The 13,288-nt window shown below is 39.1% G+C and overlaps 1 protein-coding gene across 5 annotated transcripts in view; it reads right to left on the reverse strand.

The window, feature by feature from the left end:
* gbf1 (golgi brefeldin A resistant guanine nucleotide exchange factor 1) overlaps positions 1 to 13,288 on the reverse strand; it is a 282,405-nt gene that overhangs the window by 244,012 nt on the left and 25,105 nt on the right. For all 5 annotated transcript variants that reach the window (XM_059946438.1, XM_059946436.1, XM_059946437.1 and 2 more), the window contains 2 exons: positions 10,376 to 10,481; positions 2,536 to 2,602 (listed from right to left, as the gene is read on the reverse strand). In XM_059946438.1, coding sequence (XP_059802421.1) covers positions 2,536 to 2,602; positions 10,376 to 10,481 — 173 coding nt within the window. The remainder of the gene's footprint in view (positions 1 to 2,535; positions 2,603 to 10,375; positions 10,482 to 13,288) is intronic.

The raw sequence follows: 13,288 nt of genomic DNA on the forward strand, positions 1-13,288 counted from the left end.
CTTAAAAAATTTTTACTCTATTATATGGCCTCTCTTTGGCTTTTATGCTGGTTTTGACTTATGTTAGCCACAACTGTGTCACCTTTCCTTTAGAATACTTCTTCCTCTTTGAATGTTTATATCCTGTGTCTTCTGAATTGCTTCCAGAAATTCCAGCCATTGCTGCTCTGCCAACATCCCTGCCAGTGTTCTTTTCCAGTCAATTCTAGCCAACTCCTTTCTCATGCCTCTGTAATTCCCTTTACTCCACTGTAATACTGATACATCTGACTTTAGTTTCTCCTTCTCAAATTTCAGGGTGAATTTGATCACGGTATGGTTTCTTGCCCCTAAGGGTCCTTTTACCCTAAGCTCTCTAATCAATTCTGGTTCATTGCACAAGACTCAATGCAGAATAGATTATTCTCTAGCGGAATCAACCATGAGCTGCTCTGAAAAGCCGTCTCGCAGGCACTCTAGAAATTCCCCTCTGGTAATCCAGCCTGATTTTCCCCAATCTACCTGAAATCCCCATGACTATTGTAGTATTGTTCTTTGGCATGCATTTTCTATCTCCCGTTGTAATTTGTAGGCCACATGCTTACTAAAGTTTGGGGTTCTGTATACAACTCCCATCAGGGTCTTTTTACCCTTGCAGTTCCTTATCTCTATTCATATTGATTCAACACCTTCCGACCCTATACCACCTCTTTCTGATGACTTGATTTCATTTTTTTAAAAACGAACAGAGCAACACCAACCCTCTGCCTTCCTGCCTATCCTTTTGATATAATGTGTATCCTTGGAAATTAAGATCCTAGCTATAACCTTCCTTCAGCTATGATTCAGTGGTGGCTAAAACATCAAACCTGCCAATCTGCAACTGTGCCGCAAGTTCATCTACAGAACCTTATTCCGTATACTGCGTGCATTCAAATACAACACCTTCAATTCTGTATTCACTCTTTTCTATTTTTCCTGCCTTTTACATTGTAACTCATCCTATTGACTACAATTTTGCCTTATCAACAGCTTCTCCTCACTACACATTCCCTGTTTATAAATCAGCATTATTAGCTGTCTTTCCTATGATACTATTTGCATTGAAAAATAGGCAGCTCAGGACACTAGTCACACCATGCTCAACCTTGGGATTCCTGACTTTGTCTGAGGTCTTACCAACATCTACCCCTACAACCTCTCTTCTAAGTTCTGGCACTCTGGTTTCCATCGCCCTAGTTTAAACCCTACCATGCAATATTAACAAACCTTCCTGCTAGGATATTTGTCCCCCTTCAGTTCAGGTGCAAACAGTCCCTTCTATATAGGACCTACCTTCCCCGGAAGAGAGCCCAATGATCCAAAACACTATTCCATCCCTCCTACATCAATTCCTTAGCCACATATTAAACTGTATAATCTTCCTAGTTCTGGCCTCACTAGCACATGGCACAGGTAGCAATCCTGAGATCACAAACTACAGGTCCTGCCCTTTAACTTAGCACCTAATTCCTTGAACTCCCTAAGCAAGAGCTCATCACTCGTCCTACCCATGTCACTTGTACCTACTTTGACCATGACTTTCGGCTGTTCACCCTTCAACTTAAGAATGCCAAGGACTCGATTGGAGATATCCAGGACCCTGGCGCCCAGGAGGCAACATATCATCTGGGTATCTCATTCTTGCCCACAGAACCTCCTGTCCCTTCCCCTAACTAATGAATCCCCTATCATCCATAGTGTGCCTCTTCTCCCGTCTTCCCTTCTGAGTCACAGAGGCAGACTCAGTGCCAGAAACATGACCCCACTGTGGCTTTCCTCTGTTACGTCGTCCCCACTCCCTCCCCCCTCGATATACCTGTTGTTGAGGAAGATGGTCACAGGGATACTCTGCACTGGCTCCTTAACCCCTTTCCCCTTCTTGTCATCCAGTTTCATGTGTCCTGCACCTTGGGCGTAACCAGCTCTCTATATGTCCTATCTATCACCCCTACAGCCTCCCAAATAATCCGGAGTTCATCCAGTTCCAGATTCAACTCCTTAAAAGCGAATTGTTAGAAAATGCAGCTGGATGTACTTCTTGCAGTTGTAGTCATCAAGGACCCTGGAGGTCTCCCTACCTTCCCACACCTACAGCTTCTCTTTCCTTTTCTTCATCTTATACTTTTCTACCAATGATATTTCATGAACCCTTTTTGCCTCTCCTGATTTCTATTTTAAGTACTCCTCTATACTCCCTGTATATCTCCAGGACAAGTTCTCTGCATGTTTGATTTTTAACTTCCCATTTCTGATTAATTCAGCTTTTCTCCACAAATGCTGCCTGACATACTGATAAGTTCCACATTTTCAGTGTTAATTCAGTTACTCAGAAAGCAACTTTGCTTGCTACTATCGTGGTCAAAGATTTTATTTCAACTAAAATTTAAATTCTCTAAAAAGAATACAAATGTTCAGAATAGAGAAGTAATAATTTATACAAGGTGCCAAAATGGGTTAAAATGACCTACTTGACAAACATGACAGCATATAATAGATCAACTAATTAGTTGGTACCTGTTATGTTATTCAACACTTCTTTAAGATGGTTGAAACTATTTAGAAGTGGATCTTGCTCTTCATCCTGAAATAAAAAGAGTACAACAATGTCAATTATAAACATTTACTTAGAAATGAAGAACATTAACTGTTGGTCAGAATTTAATATCAAAATTGAGGGATGAGGAACCAACAATTCTTATCTAACACAATGGTTCACACTCTTCACAAATCTTCCCTGGTTAATTAAAGTCTAGTTCAAAGTGAATGGTATAATCAACTAAGGACAGCAAGTGCAAAATTGAAACCAATGTACTGTAAAATGCATGCCATTATAGAAACATAGAAAACCCACAGCACAATACAGGCTCTTCGGCCCATAAAGTTGTGCCGTACACGTCCCTACCTTAGAAATTACTAGGTTACCTATAGCCCTCTATTTTCTAAGCTCCATGTACCTATCCAAAAGTCTCTTAAAAGGCGCCATCATATCCGTCTCCACCACCGTTGCTGGCAGCCCATTCCACGCACTCACCACTCTCTGCATAAAAAACTTACCCCGACATCTCCTCTGTACCTACTCCCCAGCACCTTAAACCTGTGTCTTCTTATGGCAACCATTTCAACCTTGGGAAAAAGCCTCTGACTATCCACATGATCAATGCCTCTCACCATCTTATACAGCAAATATTATCAGCAAATGTTAAGCATACAGTCATGAAGAAATAAAATCTGTGGACAATGGCTCATTTCTGATCACAACGTCTAGAAGTCAATAACACTAATATCTGATAACCTGTCAATTTAACTCACAAATAAAAAGAATGCCATGTGGGATTCCAAAATGCTTGGTAGCCCAGCCAGAATGAATTAGTTCAGTCAAAATTGACCAATATCTGATAGAAAGCTAAATAAATTTCAAAGTAAATTTATTATGGAAGTACATATATGTCACCATATAAACACTGAGATTCATTTTCTCGTTTGCAAACTCAGTAAATCCAAAACAAACATAATAGAATCAATGAAAGACCACATCCAACAGGAAGGACAAACAGCCAATCTACAGAAGACAATAAAACTGCAACAATACAAAAGATAAATAAATAATCAATAACTATCGAGAACCTGAGATGAAGCGTCCTTGAAAGTGAGCCCATAGGTTGTGGGCAGAGGTCAGTGATGGGGGTGAGTGAAGTCATCCCCACTGGTAAGAATCTGATGGTTGAGGGGTAACAACTGTTCCTGGATCTAGTGGCAAGGCTCCTGTACCTTCTTCCTGATGACAGCAGTAGAAAGCATGTCCTGCATGATGGGAGTCCACTGATGCTGCTTTCCTGCAACAGCGCTCCATGTAGATATGCTCAATGGTGTGATGGACTGGGCCATATCCACTAGTTTTTGCAGGATTTTCCATTCAAGGGCATTGGTGTTTCCATACCAGGCCATGGTATAGCCTATCAATATACTCTCCACCATGCATCAGCAGCAGTATGTCAAAATTTTAGATGTTATCTTCACAAACTCCTAAGAAAGTAGAGGCACAGTGTGCTTCCTTTGTAATTGCATTGATGTGCTGGGCCCAGGAAAGGTCCTATAAAATGATAATATCAAGTAATTTAAAACTGCTAACCTTCTCCACCTCTGATTACCCCAATGAGGACTGACTCAATAATCTCCAGTTTCCTCCTCCTGAAGTCAATAATGAACTCCTTGGTCTTCCTGACATAGAGTGAGAGATTGTTGTGGCACCACTAAGCCAGATTTTCAATTTTCCTCCTATACGCTGATTCATCACCACCTTTGATTTGACCAATGACAATTGACCAGCAAACTTGCGTATGGCATTAGAGCTGTGCATAGCCACACAGTCATAAGTATAAAGTGAGTAAAGTAGGGGGCTAAGCACACAGCCTTGTGGTTCAGCTGTGCTGAGTGAAATAGTGGAGTTGTTGCTGCCAATCCGAACCGACTGGGGTCTGCAAGTGAGGAAATCAAGGATCTAATTACACAAAGAGGTATTATGACCAAGATCTTGAAGCTTATGGATTAGGTTTTGAGGGGATGATGGTATTGAATGCTGAGCTTTAATTGATAAAGACCATCCTGATATACACTCCTTTCCTGTTCAGATGTTTGAGGGTTGAATGAAGAGCCAGTGAAATGGCATCTGCTTTGGACCTGTTGTGCCAATAGACAAAATGGAGTGCATCCAAGTCACTTCTTAGACAGGAGTTGATATCATTACAATGAATTGTTGTCTATTTTACAACTCATTTTAGCTTATCTATTTGAAGTCACTCTCACAAAAGGTTCTCCAGATGATTTCAAACAATGTTTTCAAATCTTAAGTTAATATAAAAGGACATAGAGCCAATGAAATTGATGTATTGAACCAATACAGATTAACCATGATCTCACTGAACAACAGAAGAGGTTTAAGAGTTTCAGTGGCTTCAGTTCCTACTTATTAGAAACTGTGAGCACCAGTACAAATTTATCATTTAAGCCATAATATCATTAATGCCACATAAAAAGCAAGATATAAAATGCAAAAAGGTATGTGTGGTCCCAAGCACATCTAAAACTAGCAATATTTGTCAAGAACATTGCTCCAAAAGCCTCACTGCTAACCAGACAAAACTTACCAAAAAAGTTTTGTCAGATACATAAAGTGTAAAAGAGGTAAAAGAGAGGCAAGAGTGGATGTTGGACCTCTGGAAAACCATGCTGCAGAGGTAGTAATGGGGACAACAAAATGGCAGACAAACTGAATAAGTATTTTGCATCAGTCTTCACTATGGAAGAAGACACTAGCAGTGTGGTGGAAGTTCCAGATGTCAGGGGGCATGAAGCATATAAAGTTACTGTAACTAGAGAGAATGGTCTTGGGAAACTGAAAGGACTAAAGGTAGATAAATCACCTGGACCAGACAGTGTACACCCTAGAGTTCTGAAAGAGGTGGCTGAAGCAATCATGGAGACATTAGTAATGATCTTTCATTAATCACCAGATGCTGAAATGGTTCTAGAAGACTGGAAAATTGCAAATGTTGCTCCACTCTTCAAGGAGAGTGAGGCAGAAGAAATGAAACTGTAAGCTAGTTAGTCTGACCTCAGTGGTTGGGAAGATGTTGGGAGTTGATTAAAAATGAGGTCTCAGGATACTTGGAGACACATGATAAAATAGGCCATAGTCAGCAGGGTTTCCTCAAGGGAAAATCTTGCCTGACAAACCTGCTTAAATTCTTTTAAGAAATAACAAGCAGGATAGACAAAGGAGAATCGCTTCATGTTGTGTACTTTGATTTTCAGAAGGCCTTTGACAAGGTGCTACACCTGAGACTGCTTAACAAGCTCTGAGCCCATGGTATGAAGGGAAAGGTTCTAGTAAAGATAAAGCAGTGGCTGATTGGAAGGAGGCAAAGAGTGGAAATAAACAGAGCCTTTTCTGGCTGGCTGCCAGTGAATAGCAGTGTTCCACAGGATTGTGTTGGGACTGATTCTTTTTACGTTATTTGTCAATGATTTGAAAGATTGAATTAATGGCTTTATTGCAAAGATTTCAGACAATATGACGATAGGTGGAGGGGCAGGTAGTTTTGAGGAAGTAGAGGCTACAGAAAGACTTAAACCAATTAGGAGAATGGGCAAAAGAAATGGCAGATGGAAAACAGTGCCGGGAAGTGTATGGTCATGCACTTTAGTAGAAGAAATTAAAAGGTTTGAGTATTTTTGAAATGGAGAGAAAATACAAAAAAACTGAGGTGCAAAGGGACTTGGGAGTCCTTGTGCAGGATTCCCTACAAGTTATTTTACAGGTTGAGCGTGTGGTGAGGAAGGCAAATGCAATGTTAGCATTCATTTCAAGACTAGAATATAAAAGCAAGGATGTAATATCAAGACTTTATAAAGCTCTGGTGACACCTCACTTGGAGTATTATGAGCAGGTTTGGGCACCAATCTTAGAAAGAATGTGCTGAAACTGAAGAGGGTTCAGAGGAGGTTCACAAAAATTATTCCAGGATTGAATGGCTTGTTAAATGAAAAGTGTTTGATAGCTCTGGGCCTCTATTCACTAGAGTTCAGAGGAATGAGGGGTGACCTCATTGAAACCTATCAAATGGTGAAAGGCCTTGATAGAGTGGATGTGGGGAGGATGTTTCCCATGTTGAGAGAGTCTAAGAACCAAGAGCACAGCCTCAGAATAGACAGCCGTCCTTTTAGAACAGAGTAGGAATTCCTTTAGCCAGAGTGGTGAATCTGTGGAATTCTTTGCCACAGCCAGCAGTGGAGGCCAAGTCTTTATGTATATTTAAGGCAAAGGCTAATAGATTCTTGATTGGTCAGAGCATGAAGGGATACAGGGAGATAGCAAAAGATTGGGGCTGAGAGGAAAACTGGATCAGCCATGATGAAATGGCGGCGCAAACTCAATGGATCAGATAGCCAAATTCTGCTCCTGTACCTTATGGTCTTAACTTCTGCAGATCCACCAGTGTCATCTTCGAAACAAAGCTATCCTAATTTTCATCAACTAAACAATACATGATGGTAAGGTTTTGTGATTACAGATACTAACACATATGGCAATAAGAATACGCCCAACCCTGGAAACCACTGCTTATAACCAAAAATTCGATAGCAAACTAAGTCATACATGCTAGAGTATCCAGTTATTAAAATTCACAAGCTTATCATGATTTTGAATGATTGTGACAGAGATTTTTGCTGAACAGCTTCTTATTCTGCAGACATTCTGAAGCATGAAAATTGAAAATAGACAAAACTTAGTTGAAAAAAATCAAATGCATGTGCTTAAAAATACAGTAACAACACGATATGGTTTCTCTCCTTTGATGAAGTCAGTGTGCAGTTCCACATGTAACCTGGCAAAAGGTTTTTAAGTTGCTCAGGAATTGACAGAAGCTTACATCCCACCATAGAAATGAATGACGAAGCCATCAGACTGTGGTACTGGATTGACTTTCAAAGGCCTACTAACACATTCAGCAATGCTGCGATTGAATGCACCTGCACAGGAATCCTGAAATTTGTTCTACAAGGAACTGTCAGCATTTCCCTAGAAAATCTAACCCAATATTTCAACAGTAATATTTTTTTCAGCAATTGGGAAAACTGCAACACCAAACCTCAGTTTTGATGAAAATTAACCTCAGAGCACCATCAACATCAAGATTCTGTGTTTTTAAAATGGAAAAGATACTGAACAATGTGTCATATTCTAATATTAACTGCTCAATTTCAGAGATACAAAATAAGGAAGAATAATTATTCCTAAGTTTGTTGAAACAACTTTCATATTTCAACAACTGCAAGTTCCACATTCCTATCATACTATCAGTTAACGTGTTCTAACAGGCTAGCTCAACACAACTATCAAGAAAATAAAGTCTGTCAAACTGGTCCACAAATTATGCAGACATCGCATGACAGCTTGTAGCCACCAACACAACAATGTGACATACAAGCAATTTGACAGAAAACATCTGGCACCCACCTGATGCTTCAGTTAAGTAACAAGCACGCAGCAGATACATCACAGTAAAACTACTATGACATACCTGATACGGCCTTGTTGATTTGCTCTCTCCCAGAAATACAGTCTGCAGCAGCAAAAGAAATGGAAAACAAAGCAGTAAAAAAATAGAAGGCAGGAGCAAAGAGCGAGACAGATTGGCTAAGATATCAAACCATTAAACCAGAGATTCAAGCAATATTTTCAATTAATTTAAAGCCATCTCACACACATCCCTTTCCTCACGAAATGTAACTCAATAAAGAAAATAAATTACATTTTAAAATACCAACAACAAAGTTGTAACTGGGTTTGATCAGGGTGGACTTTTCCTTTTGATTGGCATAGATTATCCTGAGACTGTGCTTGTAGCAGTTTCTTCCAATTCTTGTAATTTCTAAATTGCTTCAGCTGTAGGTTTCAATCCAATAGATATTGGAAATCTCTTATCAATATCTTTCCCAGGCCAATTAAAGTACCGCTCAGTCTTTGTGGCATACATAACACATGTATGCAAATAAGTTTTCAAGCAAATGAACTATTACAAGCAGAAAAGCTACAGTAAATCTACACTGCCAACAATATAATAATGTGGAAAGCAAAAAACTTATATTATAAATCTACACCTTTATCGAGAACACTTTTGGCTACAGTTACATTTACGATTTCCATAAAGACATCAAACAGAAATTGAAAATAAAAAGCTTCCAGCCCCAGTTCTAATACAAGAATCTCCAGCCACTTACAGATAAATCAGTGAACCAAAATGACCTGTATCTTTAATGGCAAGCATTCCCATCTGCACTCCTTTAAATTTCTTTCTATAAAATACATTATTTAAAAGACAAAGTAAAGGGCTATGCCCTATGCCACACTGGAGCCATGACAATAAGACAACTTACAATGATTTTTCCCCCCTTTCAGTGTGCAAGCATAGGGCCCCTTTGGCATCTTCTAATGTAGTCACTATATGGTTAAGTTGTCTCCATGAACCACATTAAAAACTTGCACATTATAACTACAAAGCAATGAGACATACAAGTGAAGAAATTTGCCAATCATAAGGGATCTCCTCCCACCAGACAGATCCTCATGAATAAATATCAACCTATGGTCAAAGGGAAGTTAATAGCAAATGATTTAAGCATTCTGGCTCCTGAATTAGCAACTATATAAAAGTACTCACCGAAAAAGATTTTACTCCCTTAACCAAGTGAAAAGCCTTCATGAAAGTCTCAAACAACATTAAGCACAACAAAAGTGACCACAGCACCAGGGGCCAGGGAGTAGCAGAAAAGACAATTCTGTTGAATTGTTTCTGCTGTCAGGTTTACATATCACTGCACAGGGGCTCAGTCACAGCTTTCATGGCTGTATTGTCTGAGCTCATGATGAATGGTCTGTTTAAACGAAATATCCAATAACGGCCAACACCTGTGCCACAACCCCAGACATCAGTACCTTTCTAAAAGAAAGAGAGACAGTGGCGGTAGGTGGTGAGAGGGGAAAGAGGTGATGGGCAATGGGAGTTTGTGTTTAAAAAGATGAGGGACCACCCTGGTGAAGCCTTTTCTTCCAGGTGTTAAATAAACAAATTGCTGCTCACAGCTGTGCAATGTTATTACAGTTACAGTACATTAATTATTCTCTTCACTACTTCCCAACACTAAGTATAAGGTCATTAAGGAAATAGATAAAATATATCAAAAGTAACTGAAATTGTCATGCAACTCTTAACTCAAATAAGGACAAAGGATGACTAGTTTTTCAGCTCTTTTTGAAAGTTAAAAGAACATGCACAAGCAAATGATGAAAATAAATTAATTTCTTTACTGAGCCCAACACTATTGAATTTACCAAGCATAGACCCGACAGGACTGTGCAAACAAAAACAAAAAAACAAAAAAATCAACATGTCCTACTGAAATCATTCCACTCGTCCCACTGAGAAGGTAATGAGTTATCTTTTGAGCTCATTGTGAAATACAACGGTGGAAATAAACCACCTAAACTAGCAGAAAATAATGGTCCTACAGGGATGTCATAAAGTAACTTCTAAAGCATGGTCTCTACTTTTCCAAGGTCTATGACTTGTCAGCACATCAGTGCTGCTTCCATTATGAAAATCTTTCTAATATCATAAAGAGAACTTATAACTTCAGGATTGACTAGCGGACAAGAACTAATCTAATGCCAACCCTATAAACAGGTTCAAGGATAATCTGCTACAAATACATTAATCAGTCAACATTGCATTTTTTTTAAACACATTATCTTTTTGTAAACTATGAGAACACCAAAAATAACATTAAAACTTACCAATGGAGTATGTGTAGTCCATCTTGAATTTCGTTTTATGGCACCAACAACACTATTTATTTCACCTTGCACAATATAAATGCTTTTATCAATCATGGTGAAAAATCTGCAAAGAAAATGAGATTGAAAGCTTATTAAGAAGAACTACAGAACTTATTCAGTACACTTTTCTAATTCACTTCTTTTTGTAATTTATTTTTATTGAAGTTCATCATCAAACAAACATTTCCATAAGACATGTTTCAGACATTGTACCTATATTTCATATAATCATATATATCACAAATCTCCACAAAGTATTTATCTGAGGTACACACTTATAGAAAAGAGTGGAGAGAAAAAACAAGCAAAAGGGAAGAACTATGTACAAGTAGGGAGTGATCTTTTGTTTTTACAACAGATTCATTGATTTGTGAGAATAAAGTCAGGCCTATGAGGCATTATTTAGTTAAATCATTTTTCCCAGTACGAATCAAATTGTTCAAATTGGATAAAATTCTCTTACGTTTGATTGGATTTAATAGCCCATTGACATTAAAAGAAATGAATTTTACCTTGTCCTTAGACATCTGTATTTATCTGTCAATGTACCATTGAAATTAGAATAAAACTTAATCGATCTACTCCCTGAACAAATAAGAACCAAGAAACGCAGATAACAACAAAAATGGCAACAAACGTGTGATTCCAAGGCTGAGGTCACTAGTAGATGACCCTGTGTTGAGCTAGAGGAAATGTCTAGCTGTGGGGGATAACCCCTTACTACTTGTGAGTTGAGGGCCCCCAATGCAGTATTCATAAAAGTCAGTGAACAAATCCATTACACAAAAAAGATTTCCCTGTGTACTCCTCCTATATATACACATACACACACTCATTTTGGTGGGGAAAAAGGAGTAAGTGAGCGAATAAAGAATAACAACTAAGTAATATAAAATCCACATTATAATAAGTATTTCTCGAGATAAGTATATCACCATGTACTTTTGCTTTCATTTAGCTTCTCAACATTTCTAAAGTTAGCTAAACCTTATGGCTCTTCTGAAGGGGATGAGGACTGTCTTTGGGAAACTCCCTGTCTCTTCCTGATATATTTCTCTCGGCCTCCTCCCGTCTCCTGCCTTCTCGATTCTCACACTATTTCCCAAGTGGAGCGGGACAGTTCCTCAGTCAGGCTTTCCCTCATTTTAGTGACACTGACAGGCAAACCTCTGGCCTTCATGTCTGTAGTCACCTCTTCCACCGTCTGGTACAACCGCGTCCTGTTGTCATAAAACACTCAAAGTTTAGCAGGGTACAGAGTTTGAAATCTAATCTTATTTTGCTTTAGTACTCGCTTTACTTCAGAGTATTCATTACGTTTCTGCAGGACCGTAGGGGGGTAATCTTGGTCGAAATATATTAATTTATCGTCGAAAAGCACTCTCTTCTTACCCCAGGCCCTTAGTAGAATCTGCGTCTTGGTGCTGTACCGAAGGAATTTAATTATTATAGAGCGTGGCTTTCTGTCCTGGGTAGGTTTCGGAAACAGCCCGCAGTGTGTCCTCTCGATTTCCAGCTTCATAACCGAGGGAATATCCAGTGAGTCCCGCAGTAGCTTTTTGACAAACTGGGTCATAGAAGAGCCCTCCGCTCCTTCGGGAACGTTGTAGACTCTGATATTTTTCCACTGTGATCTTCCCTCCAGGTCAAGCAGTTTACCTTCTTGGTGATGTAATATTTTTATTGTCTTACTCAGCATCCGTTCCACGTTTTGATCGCGATCTTCCGCCTTCTCGATTCGAGTCTCTGCCACTGTTATTTTTTGATTAACACTGGCGAGCTCTGCCTTAATATCCCAGAGCTGCTGCTTTATTTCTTTCTGGACCTCCATTATTTCTTTCAGGATTTCGAAGATATTCGCCGCTTCGCCTGAATGAGGCCCAGTAGCCACCTCGCTCACACGCAGTCGGGTCGGAGAGCCGCTCACTGCACTCCTCTCAGACGCAGGCTCCGCAGTGTTGCTTTTTTTTTTATTTCTGTTCCTTTTCCCTATTCTTGCCCCTCTTTTCAGTTCAAATATTTTTCAAAAAATATTATATTTGATGGAATAACGGGGCTTAATACGCATTTTTCCGGAGGAGCTAGTGACTTAAGCTGCCATTCTTGACGATGACGTCACTGGAACCCCCTAAATCACTTTTAATGATTTAAAAAAAACACACTCTCTATTTCCAGTCACTCGAATTATTACAGGTGACAAACTTAATGTCTTGCCATATTTCAGAGGCATATAATGTTACTTCAAACATGATTAACAAGCATCCAATAATAAGATTTAATGTGGGATCTCTTCTTTTCCCTTGCGTAAAAAGCACTGGCTTTGAAAGCTGACATTTGATTATACAGTTGTGAGTTAATCTCTGGATTTTGCTGTGATAACTGATCATTTCTGTGATTTTTTTGTTGAATTTGGGCATTGCTGGCAAGGTGAGAATTAATTTGTTTTGTGTATTTACCCTATGGAGGGTAATGCTAATGCTTATCTTCTTGAACCAAGGCCGTTCATGCTATAGGTACCATCACAGCACTGTTGTTAAATTGGGCCAGCAACCAAAAAGGTTCAGCAATATACAAATTTGGGTAAGTGATATTGCTGGAAACCTGCTCACCTGCTGCATTTCTCCTACAATGTAGAGGTTTGAAATTGACCGTTGCGAATGAAAGAAACGTGGTGAGTTGCAACAATACATCTTTTAGTTTTTAGAAATTCAATAATGAAAAAGTGAATGCTTCAGGTGTTGGAAAGGTACAAAATCATACAAACTTGTTTTTCTGGATTTTATCCAGTGTCCAGCAGTGGAGCTACAAATATCTAGCCAACTGTAAATTTTGACTGATCCAGCTACATTTACATCTCTGGTCAATGTTAAT

Source organism: Hypanus sabinus, chromosome 21, assembly GCF_030144855.1.
Source record: "Hypanus sabinus isolate sHypSab1 chromosome 21, sHypSab1.hap1, whole genome shotgun sequence".
Taxonomy (NCBI): domain Eukaryota; kingdom Metazoa; phylum Chordata; class Chondrichthyes; order Myliobatiformes; family Dasyatidae; genus Hypanus; species Hypanus sabinus.